At 36.1% G+C, this 15641-nt stretch overlaps 2 protein-coding genes across 2 annotated transcripts; both read left to right on the top strand.

Moving 5' to 3' along the window:
* Positions 1 to 596: 596 nt before the first annotated feature.
* Positions 597 to 1550, top strand: LOC101990689 (olfactory receptor 51B6-like). Its single transcript, XM_005370144.2, has one exon. It carries the CDS (start codon positions 597 to 599, stop codon positions 1548 to 1550), a length of 954 nt encoding a protein of 317 aa, XP_005370201.2.
* Positions 1551 to 11539: 9989 nt separating this feature from the next.
* LOC101990402 (putative olfactory receptor 52P1) lies at positions 11540 to 12493 on the top strand. The gene has a single exon (XM_005370143.2). It carries the CDS (start codon positions 11540 to 11542, stop codon positions 12491 to 12493), a length of 954 nt encoding a protein of 317 aa, XP_005370200.1.
* Positions 12494 to 15641: the final 3148 nt, after the last annotated feature.

The following is a 15641-nucleotide window of genomic DNA, read 5'->3' as shown; positions in this document are numbered from 1 at the left end:
TTTTGAAGCCTCTTCCAATCTCTAGAATTTTATCTATTGAATAATCTTTATAGATACAATAAATATATCAAGACCATATATTAGCTATTTTTATGTATTTGTTTATATGATTATATTATTTTGGATTCAGTTATCCGTACTTGGTTTTCAAACAATGCTCAGATATTTTCTGACATTCTAGGTCTCATTTATTCTGGGAATTCTTTAGGTCAATTTATAACATCCACAGTCAAGATGAAGAGTACCATGAAAAAATACTGTATAAGCACCAACATTGTCAGACAATACTCAATTATAGTGATTGCTTCCTTCATTTTGTTTGGAGTATAGGATTAACAAAGACTTCACATAGATGTACTCTCCACACATAGATTATCACTAGCATACGCCCCAGTATTTTTAAAGTGAAATCTGCATACTGTATAGAGCTGTGCTTTACATAACCTGTTTTTCCATACCTAGAATGCTCCCAGGAATTACCATTGTTGTTGGAAAGCAGGATCTTGAACATCCACATAGCAGGTAAAATCTTCAAAGAGCAAACCACAAAGAACTGGTATTTATCCTCATACCTGATGTGGAAATTTTCCTCTGCAATGCCTACAGTTTGGCTCAATTCCTCTACTTGTCCATTCCTGCTCAATGGCTTCCCAGGTCTGGAGAAGGCCCATCACCTGATCTCTCTCCCATTACTGATGGCCTATATCTCCATACTGCTTGGCAATGGCACCCTTCTTTTTCTCATTAAGGATGATCACAACCTCCATGAGCCCATGTACTATTTCTTAGGTATGCTGGCAGCTACAGATCTTGGAGTAACATTGACTACCATGCCCACAGTGCTGGGTGTACTGTGGTTAAATCACAGGGAGATTGGCCCTGCAGCCTGCTTCTCTCAGGCCTACTTTATCCACACTCTCTCTATTGTGGAGTCAGGGGTCTTGCTTGCCATGGCCTATGACCGTTTCATTGCCATTCGCAACCCATTAAGATACATCACCATCCTTACTGACACTAAGGTAATACAGATTGGAGTGGGTGTATTTATTAGGGCTAGTCTATCAATCATGCCAATAATCATTCGTCTGCATTGGTTTCCCTACTGTCGATCCCATGTACTCTCTCATGCTTTCTGTTTACACCAAGATGTCATCAAGTTAGCCTGTGCTGACATCACATTCAATCGTCTCTATCCAGTTGTGGTTGTATTTGGTATGGGACTTTTGGATTTTCTGATTATTTGTTTCTCCTACATTTTGATTTTCAAGACTGCCATGAGTATTGCTTCTACAGAAGAGCGGACTAAGGCTCTCAACACATGTGCCTCCCATATCTGTTGCATCCTGGTCTTCTATGTCACTGTGGTTGGTCTGACCTTTATTCACAGGTTTGGAAAGAATATTCCTCATGTGGTCCACATAACAATGAGCTACATTTGCTTCCTCTTCCCTCCTTTTATGAACCCTATTATCTTCAGCATTAAGACCAGACAGATTCAGAGTGGTTTACTTCGCTTATTTTCCCTGCCTTATTCTAGAACACGACTCTGATTATTCTCTAAGGACAATTTCTGAAATCTGAAGAAGTTGGCAAAATTTCATGAGGAAGAAACTAAGCAAAATATTTCAATAGAAACCTGCATGATTATTGTTTATTATTGATGTGATATTGTTGTAAGGAGGTTTGTCTGTTCCTGGCTGCTCGGCAGCTCAGACTTGAAATAATCATACAGAAACTATATTATTTAAATCACTGCTTGGCCCATTAGCTCTTGCTTCTTATCTGCTAGCTTGTGCACTTTAATTTAACCCATTTCTAGTAATCTGTGTATCACCATATGGCTGTGGCTTACCCAGTAAAGTTCTGGCATCTATCTTTGGCGGGGCTATATGGTTTCCCCCTGACTCTACCTTCTTACTCCCAGCATTCAGTTTAGTTTCCCTCCCTACCTCTGTTCTGCCCTACTCTGCTGTAGGCTCAAAGCAGTTCTTTATTAACCAATGATATTCACAGCATACAGAGGGGAATCCCACATCACCTCCCCTTTTCTGTTTAAATAAAAAGGAAGGCTTTAACTTTAACATAGTAAAATTACCTATAACAAGACAAGTATCAAGCAAGAATTACAATTACAATAATTTTATCTACTTTATCTCTTATCATAACTAAGGAAAACTATAATTATAACTATAAATTCTTCAACTCCATCAAAGACTCCAGAAGGATATAATATTACCTAAGTAAACAGGAAGTGCATTGTAAGCAACTTCTAAAACTCTAGAATTGACAAAGGCATCTAGCTGCCTGGAAGACATGCAAAGTTCTTCTGTACCATTAGAGCATTTATAGTATCCAGCCTACAGGATCATAGTATCTGGCAGACTTTTCTATGAAGCAGGAAATTTCAAAGACAGTTCCACCTATATTGGCAGTTTGTCAGTCACATTTTTTCTGTGTCCTGCAGAATGTCTACGAGACTCTTTCATACAGCAGGAACCCTGAAAGAAGGTCTCATTTTTAAGCAAGTTCAGCAGTAATTTTTCTTTCAGTACTGCAAGTCCAGTCAAGCAGTCCAGGAAAGAACAGTTTTTTTGCCCAAATGGCTAACCAACTCCATAAGGAGCCTCTTAAATGTCTCTCTTCCTCTTAAAGTAATTGGCGATGCCAGGAACAGATGTGTCTTATTGTCATGAAAAGCCCTAAGTTTTTAAAACATTTTAAATGCCATATTCTTTAGTCTTTGAAAGGTTTGAAAAATGCCTATCTATATGAAATACATCTCTGAACATCTAGAAAACCTAACTAACACGACTACAGGCTTGACTATCATGGATCACTATCTATTAACCTTTATTTCTTAATCATACATTACTTTTTAAAATGAGCTGGACAAACATAATACCTTAATCAATGCCTTAAATTTGTATCCATAGACCAAGATCCATACCAATGCAAATCTCCATATCGTATTCCTCTTTAAATGTAAACAAACATTTATAAACAATATTTGGGTGTAGTTCTCTCCAAACTTCTTCCTGTTGCTTATTGGGTGAAGTAAGTTTTTGAGGGATGTTCAAGGTGACCTTTCAGATGGTCTTGGTTCATCAAACCATATTAGTCTGAAAGCAATCCACAGGTTCTCATCTTGTGTGGAAACAAAAGAAGAACCTCTTTGCAAAGCAACATATCCTTAGACGCATATTTTGAATTCAAGATACCTTTAAAATATATATGTTGGCTTACCTTAGCATAAAATGTCTCTTTCTACTTAGCTCATTCACAGTCAAAAAATTCAAAGAAGACATAATAATATACATAATCCAGATTTTCTATGTATTCTCCATCTTTATGTGGCTTATTTTTATTACTCTGTTACTTTTTCTACAAGTTTAATTTTATTTTATTATTTTTACTTCTTTAATCTATGACTGTCTATACTCTGTCTCTTTAAAGACTTTGTTTTAAGCTATTTACTTCCTTTTATAGCTCTCTATACTCATTTTCTTCTCTCTTCCAAGCTTAAATACACTTATCCAATACTGTGACTCATTTAAAGGTTTTTTTGTGTCTGAATCTGTCCTATTGTATATCTGTAATTCTTTCCTGTCCAGAAGCGCTTCTAAAATGCTAAGTGCTCCTTAAAAACTTAAACCGTGGAATTGATAGATCAACTATAGCCCTGCCTGCTTGCTCTACCCAGTCCAATATGGTGGAAGAAGTCCATTCACTGCCTCTGAGTCATGCCCCTTGCCTCAGTTCCAAGTATGCAGTGAGTCTGTGTCAAGTCATTTAGCAGTTTTTAATATGGGGCTCACAAACTTTTAAATTTAAATGCTCAGTCTCTTGAAGGAGTTAGAGTTAATGCTAGTAGCACAACCCAGAAAGCCAGCATTTCAAAACTGCAGCTTTTGTTCTGCAACTGCTGAATCAGGAAAACCTCTCTTAAAGGAGCCATGCCTCTGCTTGCTTCTAGCAAACAGAGCCCACTCAAGAAAATACCACTACCAAACCATGCTTAAATTGGTTCTTTTGTATCTAGAATTCCTTTTTAAGCTTTCTCAGGTTTTTATGTAGATGTAATTACCCACATTTGTGTGCCAATTTATTATAAGGAGACCACTTGTTTCCCAGCTGCCCGGTAGCTCAGAACCAAAATAATCACACAGAAAATATATTATTTAAATCACTGTTTGGCCGATTAGCTTTAAAATCTTATTGTCTAGGTCTTACATTTTAATTTAACCCATTCTAGTAATTTGTGAATCGCTATGTATCTGTGACTTACTAGGTAAAGTTCTGGTGTCTATCTCCAATGGGGCTACTTGGATTCTCCCTGATTCTGCCTTCTTCCTCCCAGCATTCAGTTTAGTTTTCATGTCTACCTCTGTTCTGCCGTTTAGCTACAGGCTCAAAGCAGCTCTTTATTAACCAGTGGTGTTCACAGCATATGGAGGGGAATCCCACATCATGATATGGCATAATATATTCATAATATGAAGCACTATGTAAAGATCTCATTTTGGTGTTAGCTGTTGTACTATGACAACACATTTTGCTTGGTGAGCTTATGGCACCTGACATGTATATTCATATATAGTCTTTGAAACTGAAGTATGCAAATGTTTGGATCAAGACTGTAATCTGAAGTATGGGCTTCTTATATTGGCCATTGTTTACCTAGGGTTAAGATTTTTTTTGTATTTTGTGTCAAATGGAAGTGGTTGTTTCTAGAAACATGCATTGAATGAAATGAACAGCACATAGTGGTCAGTTCACAGTGGTTACTCTATGAAAAGCATGTCCATAAAAGTTTGCCAAGTTACAATTTAGATAAACAAATATTTATAAAGTAATAAAGCAAACATAAGGAAATTAAGCCAGAAATATAATTTTAGTGCAGATAACCATTAACCTAGTAGGTTTGGTTTCAGACAGTGCTGAATAGAAGTATACATTTTCCCTTAATAAAGTCATATAAAAAGTCTTATTTGGAGAATAGACAGATAAGACTACGTAAGAGATCTTGATACACAGAGTTCCAGACCTTGACGTGGATAGTCTCATTTTCTTGGATGGGAAAAAAGAGAGATGATGGATAAATGGTTGTAACTGAAAGATAAATGATCTTTTCTGACTCTAAATCCCCCCACCTTTTTTTTTTGGTTTTTCGAGACAGGGTTTCTCTGTAGCTTTGGTGCCTGTCCCGGAACTAGCTCTTGTAGACCAGGCTGGCTTCGAACTCCCAGAGATCCGCCTGCCTCTGCCTCCCGAGTGCTGGGATTAAAGGTGTGCGCCACCACCACCCTGCTCTAAATCCCTTTTGAAGTTGATTTTGATCTTTCTTTGAGCATAAGCAAAAAGTACTTCTGGTTCTATGGCACTTTAGCAACACATACATCCTCAGCTATGTTCGTAGTTACCCTATTCACAATATCCAGGTAAAGAAAAAAATCATAAAAATTCATAGTGAAAATGTGATATATACACATACCAGTGAATACTTCTCAGCTATAAAGAAAAATAAAATTGCAAAAATTGAAGAGAAATAAACGGACTTTGGAAAGATTGTGGTTAGTGAGGTAACCCTGACCCAGAAGGAGAAATAGGGCATATTCTCTCCTCTGTGATTCCTAGCTTGAAATCTACTGATGTAAGTGTAGTAACTACCCATTATCAAGAAGCTCTTCTCTACAGCAAATGGAGATCATCATAGAGGACATAATGCAGAGATCAACAGTTTGTAGAGAGCTCAGCCCCATCTACATCTACATCATAGCTTGTACATCTATGGCTAAGGAGCATGGCTGAAGAGGGGACAGAAAGATTGAAAGATTCAGAATATTTGTTGTGCAATCTCTTCTAAAATTTGCAAGCAAGATAAAAAAATAATATATTTATAAATGGACATATTAATGTAGAAGGGGGACTTTTTGTAGGATCACTTCCCTAGACAAAGAACTGCAGGCAATTAATGACTTCTAGTAGAAGAAAATTAACTTCTCATAGGGATGAATTCCATCGCTTTTTGCACAATATTGATTGGTCATCCTTGAAACCACATAGACATAAAAACAAAAATTAACTCAACAGAACAAAAAGTTCTAAATGTATACAAATTAGTTTATATATTTGATGTAAATGTGTGTGTGTGTGTGTGTGTGTGTGTGTGTGCTCTTGCATGTGTACAAGAGCATGCAACAAATATGGTAAAAGAAAAAGAGACAATCAATTTGAGAGTGAGGGTCATGGTAGGAGTTTGAGGGAAGGTAGCTGTGAGATTCTGGAAGCAGAAAAGAAAGAAATTTCTGTAATTATATTTCAATTAAAAACATAAAAATATACCTGAACCTGTGGTTCAATTTTTTAACTTACCAACATATATAAAATAATAGCATATGTATATATAAACAATATAAAATACTAACATCATAACATAACACTGATTGATGAGTCATTCATTTCTCTTCATGTCCCTGCACCCTATCTCTGGACTCTGTCATCCTGAACATGTCACAAAATGGTGATTATTTTACAGAACTTCTAGAATTTATGAGTAACTTAGAGAAGTAAACAAAACAACACTAACTATACTGATTAGTTTTATGTAAATGGGGACTGCTTGTTTATTTCCTGGCTGCCCAGACCCAAGTAATCACACAAAAACTAAATTAATTGCAACATTATTTGGTCAATGGCTTAAGCATTTTCCTAGTTAGCTCTTATATCTTAAATTAACCCATTTCTATTAAATTTCTATCAATCACTGCAAGGCTAATGATGACTGGTAATATTTTGGCATTTTTCACCTTTAGGCACCTACATGGTATCTCCTTGACTCTGCCTACATTTTCTCTATATCTCTGTTTGGATTTCTACCTGGCTTTACCCTGCTAAGCCTTTGATTAAAGCAGCTTTATTCATTAATCAATAAAAGCAACACATATACAGACGGATCCTCACATCAGTTTTATGTCAGTGTTTCTCAAGATAGAGTTAACTAAAAGAAGGGAATTCGACAGTCAGATCTTTCCATGAACACATCAAGTATATAAACCCTGGGCCACAGAGAACTGTGCCCTAGCATTTACCTGGAGCCAATTTTCCTTACTGGATAGCTTTCACAGAGCTGTAAGTTTCTATATATGATACTATGGAATAAACATAACCAAAAGTCTTATAAAGATATGGACCCTGCAGACTATAATAATACTTGTTTGGAAAGATGTGTCCACTTGTACAATAATAACATAAATGTTATGGCAGTAGGTAATCACTTTTGGAGTGCATTTGAGATAAAGTTCGTACTTAGCGACATTACCTGTGCCAAAAGCTCCATTGATGTATAGCTCATAAGGGAGAAAATAATATTGTAATTATGTTAAATGGCCATAGTAAAAATGCCTCCTTATTTCTTATCTCTTCAACTATAGAAAGTTCATCTCTCCACCTTCATCAGAGAGGCTTCATTTTGTAGGATAAGGCAATTACTATAAAGCCCCATGAATAGTCAAGAGGTGAAAATAAGAGATGTGTACTGCTCAGCTTTTAATGGGCATCTATATTACACTCATTCTCAAAAGTTCAGGCATCATTACAGAAGAGGGGAGGAAAGAATGCAGAACAGTGAGTACTACCAGTAAAACTGTATTCTTTGAACAAAAGGGCCACTGAATATATGATTTCACAGTAGCTGGGACTGCATGTATAAGACCTACACAAAATCCATCCACCCAGCATTCCAGCACAGATGAGAGAAAGGTTCATACAGTACCAACTCTAAGTAAGAGTTTATTCTTCAGAGATGTGATCAAAGAAAGGCCATTTTCTAGAAGTCTGTCTTGTGTCAGCACACATACTGACAGCACTAAATGGACTCCATCAGTTTAAAATCAAAGTACATCAGGTTGTATTGGGAAAGTGGTGGAGTACAGGGGAAAAATTAAGGAGAGGAGCTAGGTGCTGAACTCTACCAGAACACCTTATATGTGAATTTTTCAAACAATATAAAATATATAGTAAAAATAAAGTTTACCAGAAGTTAATAGTCTTTCCCCAAAGAATATAAATGTTCAAAATTTAAGTTCCATGATTTGACTATACAGGCACTAAAAGTTTGCTCTGGAAAGGATAAAATCACAAGTTATAGCAGATGCTTGGCGTGTGCAGAGTTAACATGGTAGTGTTGAGGAACATCACACTGCTGTGTGTTTCAGGCTGTCCCCATCCTCTTTCCACTTTAGAATTACACCCCCAACGGGGGCATCTCCCTGTGCATTTGAGGGCCCTCCTGAGCTTTGGGCTAAGATATGAGCAGTCATAACTACTTACTTGATCATGTGCTCTCTGGTGGATGGAACCATATTCCCTGGTCTCATAAAACATAAGGCGATAATAAACACAAAAAGATAAAATCAAATGGGAAAGGAAGAGCCATACAGATTCCAGTGGTATTACATATCTAGATGAAGCAAGTAGGAATTTAGTTAATTTGATTTGGTAGTGAGAATAGAATTATTATGAAATATTTTATTGTTCAGGAAGGATATTGACTATTTTTGTTGCAGGATTATTTATAGTTGTGCAATTCATTTTTTAAATAATTTGGAGAACACCCAGTCCACTGAGGAAATTGAAGTGAATGGAGATTGGAAACACCTTTGAAAAAAATAATCATCTGTGTAACAGCAGGTAATTCAGACATAGGATGGAAAAGTCTCTTAAAAATTCTGAGAAGAAAGAAGATACTAAAACTTCTGATCTGTAAGAATTTACTGTGCTTTTATGGTATTTTTGTAAATGCCTTTTGTACTTAATTCCTAATGAAAAATACTGATACCAGGCACTAAGTAGAGAATACTAAAAGAATCTCAGTTAGCTATGATTGAGAAAATGTAGGCATTAAAGTAAATTCAGTTTGGAGTATCTTTATGTGTGTTATCATAACACAATAAGATAAAACAGAAAGTGCATTTAAAGGAAGCTGCATCAAAATGTCCCAGTCTTTCTCATTAGTTATCTTCTGGTGTCAGGGTGAGAGTTCCAGGCTATGGATTGTGCCCAGACATTTAGAAGGAATGCCACTGCTCAGACTCTATGAGGCAATCCAGTATTTTCTGGGTTTAGAAATGAAAAAATTTTGTCAACACATGTTAAAAGTTAGAGTAATCTTGAGGAGTGCTGTGTGGAGAATATTATACTGCAGTGGATTCCATTGACAATAAACCTGGGAAGGAGATGCTGTAAGCAGATAACATGTCCAGTATGGGCTGCAAGTCTGTGGTCCTGGGCTGTGCCAAGGAGCTTTTCTTGGAGTTAATTTTCCTTTTTTTCTAGGTATAAGGCAGCTATATTGTCTTCATAAAACTGAACTTCCTGGAAGCAAAATGATAAGATTTTAATTATCAGGAAAAATTTTATTTATACTTTTTAGAAAATCTTTCTTTTTAAATTCTAGGTGATATTACAATCTCAACTTCCTGTTTAATTTGATTGTCTTTTAAGTTCCAATCAGCCTTTTATAGGTTTAATTCTTTCAGGATCAGATCAAGAACTGGATTTTGCTTAATGCCTCTCCAAAGGGAAGTCACTGGTGGTCTTACAAACAGTAAATGTTTGGTAAATATGTGAAACCTTTCTGTAACTGAAACTTTATGTTTTTCCTTAATTTCTTATCCCTAAGCCTTTAAGTTTCTGTGGCACATGGTAATTTCAGCTCTGAATGTAGTTTACTGGTAAGAATTCAAGCTCTGATTTATTCCCAGAACATTTTCGAAATACATTTGCATCACTCCAGAATAGAAGGTTTTAAGGTTAATTAAGGTATCCCAACTTGTCTCTTCAGAAGCCGTAGTCAAACAGTTGTGCAAAAAGAGACTTTCCGGAGAAACACATGGGTGACGCTGAGTTATGAAGAGGCAGACAATAGTCCACAGTTTTGGTTCTAGGTTGAAAGTAATTTCGAGGAGAATGATTCGGGTAAAAGTTAAAGGATACAGTTAGAGGACAAGACCTAAAGGAATCCATGCTGACGGCTGAGATTGAAAACCCTGACTGACGAGTCCTTCAGTCTTCCCGTCACTAGGCAGGGTGAGCACCCAAATAAGAGGAAGGGCTCAGTCTATAGAGCTGTGGCTTTCCTAGTAAATTGGGTTTATTTCTAAATTATGAGCTTAGAGCAACAATTTTAAATATTTGACTATGTATCTTTCTATTTCTTAATTCTGTGTGCTTGTATTAAACTGTCTCTCAAGCCATCTTTTTTTAGAACATAATCTTCTTAAACAATAATAACAGAGGCCATTGTTAGTTGATAAACATCCATTAAATGTCTGTAATAGGGCAGTTTCAAGTGACAGGGTGTGGAGATACTTCTGCCGTACACAAGAAAGGTAGTCTGTGACCTGACGGTAGACAGTCAGAAATCATTTCAGGAAATGCAACTGTGAAACAAACAACCAGCCTTCATTTCCTTCGTTTGTGTCATTAAACCACTTTCTTTCAACCTTTTCTGCTCATGGGACTTCTAAATTAATTTTTTTTTTAATTGAGAAAAAAAATTTCTGCCTCCTCCCAGCCTCCCACTCCTCCCGCCCTCCCCCCACTCCTGTCCCCCTCCCTCTCAAGTCTGAAGAGCAGTCAGGGTTCCCTGCCCTGTGGAATGTCCAAAGTCCTCCCCCCTCCATCCTGGTCTAGGAAGGTGAACATCCAAACTGGCTAGGCCCCCACAAAGCCAGAACAAGATGTAGGATCAAAACCCAGTGCCATTGTCCTTGGCTTCTCAGCAACCCTCATTGTCCGCCATATTCAGAGAGTCCGGGTTTATCCCCTGCTTTTTCAGTCACAATCCAGCTGCCCTTGGTGAGCTCCCAATAGATCAGCCCCACTGTCTCCGTGATACTCTGGTTTCTCTTCAGATCGTATAAATCTTTCGCCTTTTACTAAATTAATTTTATAATCTGCAGCACCACACAACTTTGAAATGGAATCATATATGACTTTACTATTGGCAATATGAAGTATGCTTGACTGTTTCTCAAGAGTGATACATTATTTATGTCTACAATTTTATATTCTTGGTACTTATCAGATCCTAATGGAATGTCTAAGAATTTAGTTACACTATGATAAAATTATGAATTGAAATGATCGAATGTTCTTGCACTCATTAAATAGAATCTATTTGTGAGCATTTTCTGAATTTTATTTACTCTCTTTGGAAAAAAATCACCAGCAATAGCCAAGGTATATACTAGTTTATGAATGATCCACTACTATAGAAGAAAAATGAGTAAAGTTGAAGTAAGCCTTGAAACTCAGCAAAAGTAATGAATAAATGTATTTTCCTTTCAGATTGAAATGCTGAACCTGAAAGCATGAAGTCATTCATCTTAACATTTTCAGAGGTTTGTTTGAACCATCCCTTCTGGGAAAGCGCTTTCAAGTGACTCTGGACCAAAGAAGAATTTACAATGCTGTTTTCTGTTTATAGAGCAATATCCTTGGTATTTTCCACTATGCAGACAGCACATTGGGTTTTAATATGGCAGTCAATGTTACATGTCAACACATTACATCTTTCTTCCTGGTTGGTATTCCTGGGTTGGAAAACTTTCACTGCTGGATTGGCATTCCTGTCTGTCTCCTGTTTGTCCTAACCTTGCTGGGGAACAGCATAATCATTCTTACTATAAAGCTAGAGCCAAGTCTCCACCAGCCTATGTATTTCTTTCTTTGCATGCTGGCAATGAATGACATGTGTCTCGCCACTTCTGCAGCTCTGAAGATGCTTGGCATCTTCTGGTTTGATGCCCATTGGATCGATTTTGATACCTGTCTAACACAAATGTATTTTATCCACACTCTTTGCATCATGGAGTCAGCCATCCTAGTAATCATGGCATTTGATCGCTTTGTGGCCATTTGTATCCCCCTTCATTATGCATCAATCCTGACACCATCTATGGTGACTAAACTGGGTCTAGCTGGCCTGATCAGAGGTGTGCTAATGGTTTTGCCATGTCCTCTTCTCATTAAAAGGCTGCCCTACTATACAAAGTATATCATCCACCATGCCTACTGTGAGCACATGGCTGTGGTGAAGTTGGCCAGTGCTAACACTCTCATTAACAGAGCATATGGAATTTCAGTGGCCCTTTCAGTGATCACAGTGGACTTAGGACTCATAGCCACATCTTATGTAAAAATCCTCCAAGCAGTGTTCCGTCTCTCTTCCCAGAACGCCCGCTCTAAAGCCCTGGGCACCTGTGCTGCCCATGTCTGCACTATGCTCGTCTCTTATACACCTGCACTGTTTAGCTTCCTAACTCACCGCATTGGCAAGAAGGTGCCTCCAAGTGTTCACATCATTGTTGCAAGTGTGTACCTCTTACTACCTTCTGCAGTTAATCCAGTGGTGTATGGTGTCAAGACAAAACAGATTCGTGATCGAGTGATAGATCTTTTCTTTACACATAAGAAATTTTCTGAGAAGTAAAACATTACCGTAAAACTTATTTTAGCAGATTTTGTTCTGTGAAGTCAGAGTACAATAATAATAGTTAACTTCTCATTTCAACATTTTATTCTAGTTTAACTAATATTTCTAAAAGACATATTTCATGATGTAATATGTTTTTATAGTCACTCAATTATATTTTGTACAAAATATTTATAGAGCTGTATAATTAATTCACAAATTTAACAAGTTTTACAATTTCAACTTAAATTTATTTATAACCATCTTCTCACATTCTATATCTAAACTTCTCCATACTAATATTTAGGCATCTAGAAGAACTTTATTTAATATTTTGTATTATTTCCATTATAAAGTATGTATTGAAATCACTACTCCTATCCTTAAAGCCTGCAAACAATTTGAAAAATGTCTAAAGCTAATGATATTTCTTCAATTTGTCAGAAATATTATGTTTCAAATTTCTAACATAAAATCTAGAGACCAGAAATACAGAAGAACCAAAGTCAAGTCAAAATGGCTGGAGACAGGCCACCCAGAAGCTTAATGTTTTGGTGCACAAATATTATGACAGTTTCTGATGTAAGGATAATGGAGATGTAAAAACATGAATCCATGCTTAGTGAGAAATAAAATCAAAGTAAGTAGAGGTAAAATATTTGGTTCTTCTTATCTTTGTTTAGTGTGTATCACATCATTTAAGGCAATCCTAATCACAAGACTATAAGGAATAAGATAAGAATATAAAAAATGATCATCATAAATATTGTAAAGGATGAGAGGGGTTTTCCATCATATGGTACCTTCTCTCCCTGACCTAGAGTGTACTGATATTTGACAATGGATATATACTATTTTTATTTGCACATTGGTAACTCCAGGACAAACCACTAAACACTTTAAAGGATACAAATGGAAATAAGATACTAAAATTCTTAAAAATATGCAACAAAACCTATAAAAGAAAAAATGAAAGGAAAATCAGTAAATTAACATTTAGAAAGCTGTTCCAAATATTGTGATAATTTTCCAACTATAAACATAATCACAGCGAGTGTGAATTATCTAAATACACATGAAAAGACAGATTTTTTTCAGAGTGTATAAAATCAAGTACAAGCTGTGTTTTCTGAATGACGAACTCACATTGCTTTTGATATAGGGTCATTAAATAAAGGAAAAATAACAAAAGATGGAAAAGAATGAAAACAAACATAAATCTGTAAAGCAACTGTATTAATGGCCACAATCATTAACAGTCTGAACAACTGAAAACAAACCCAACTCTATCTTGCTTTACAGAAACGTACTTTCATTGTAAAAACACATATGGGTTAAAATTGAGTACAGAAAAAATGTTTATTCCTCCTAAACACAAAACAATAAACAACTCTGAGCGTCATGTTTGGAATAAAATAGATTTTATATTAATTGACTTTGACACGGTTAATGTTCAGATTTCACAATGAAGAAGAGATCTCTTCATTAAAATCTGAACTACTACTCATCTTAAAGGATGATGGAGGTGGGTCTTGTATCTATCTGTTGCTTTCATTGGTTAATTAATAAAAAAACTGCTTGGCCTTTGATAGGACAGAAAATTAGGTAGACAGAGTTAACAAAACAAAATGCTGGGAGAAAGAAGCCGAGTCAGTCAGTCGTCATGATTCTCCCGCCGGACACAGACGCAGGTTAAGATCCTCCCTGGTAAGCCACCAGCTCATTGTGCTACACAGAATATTAGAAATGGGTTAGATCAATATGTAAGAGCTAGCCAATAAGAGGTTAAAACTAATGGGCCAAGCAGTGTTTAAAAAAAATAGTTTCCGTGTAATTATTTCGGGTATAAAGCTAGCCTTGCGGGCGGCCGGATGGCAGAACACAGCCTGCTGCTCCTTAATTCAACAAAAGGAAATCTTCAAGAAAGAAGATACAGAGAAAAAGAAACTAAACACAGGCACAATTAAGGGAATGAATTTTATCTCTTCTTTCTCTGCACTTGAGAGAACAGCAACAAGAATATCAGCAAGCATATATTATCTGTAAACAACACAGTTAGCCAACATAACCAAATAAATATTTATCAAATATGCTATCTAACAACAATAGAATATATATTGTTCAAGTAAACACAGACTATCTGGAAACTCATTAAATTTTAAATTTTATTTATTGGTCTGTGTGTGTGCATTACAGGAATCTATTCTCTTCTTCTGTCATGAGACCCAGGGGTCAAACTCAGGTTGGCAAGTTTGAATTGCCAGTGATTTTACCCACTGAGCTATTTTTCCAGCTTAGGAAATTGAGTTTTTTTAAATTTTACCTCTTAATTATGTGATTTTCTTAGTTTAACCTTGTGCCAACTTGAAATACTTTTCATACAAAATATTTAATCATGTTTTTCCCTCTTTAAATTCTTCCCATATATTCCCCACTGAAGAGAAAGAGAAAGGGAAGAGGAAAGTGGGGAGGGAGATCATACACACACACACACACACACACACACACACACACACACAGACCAATACATATACTCATACACACAAAATACACACACACACACAGAGGAAGAGAGAAAGAGAATTTTAAACAATTCTGAACAATTCAGAATTTAAAATCTACTTATTGCTTTGAAACAAAGTTAGGAGGAAATGTACCAATCTTTACTTTACTTTGGTGTTGGTGCTGGATACTGATTCACAGTTCATACTAGACATACTCCTGAGCTGTAGTGTACTCCTGAGCTATACACTGCCTAATCCTCCTTTTTAAGTCTTTATATAATTTCTTTTAAAATTAATTTACAAGCATTTATTCTGATTTTTTCCAAGTACAGAAGCAAATTTTCCCAAAATGAATGTCTTTGGGAAACTTACATGTACCCTCTAAAATGTACAGAAATAAATCTACTTATAGCGATACAGTTTCTATTATAACTATATGTCTGATCTGAAGACAAAGACATTTTATGTGATGTTAAAACCAAAGTCAAAGTGGCAATAAGTACAGAATATATTCCCTTAGTAAAATCCCTCAGCAGGTGGGGAGACTACTGAACATTATGGATATTTGTAACTTGGGGATTACGAATAGTATTAAAATAAGATGTAGTATGTTAATTTATTAGTATGAAACTATGTTGTTGGTTTTTAAAAACTGTTTATAA

The sequence above is a fragment of the Microtus ochrogaster genome, unplaced genomic scaffold, assembly GCF_000317375.1.
Source record: "Microtus ochrogaster isolate Prairie Vole_2 unplaced genomic scaffold, MicOch1.0 UNK73, whole genome shotgun sequence".
Taxonomy (NCBI): Eukaryota; Metazoa; Chordata; class Mammalia; order Rodentia; family Cricetidae; genus Microtus; species Microtus ochrogaster.
This window is presented reverse-complemented; position numbering and strand designations above follow the sequence as displayed.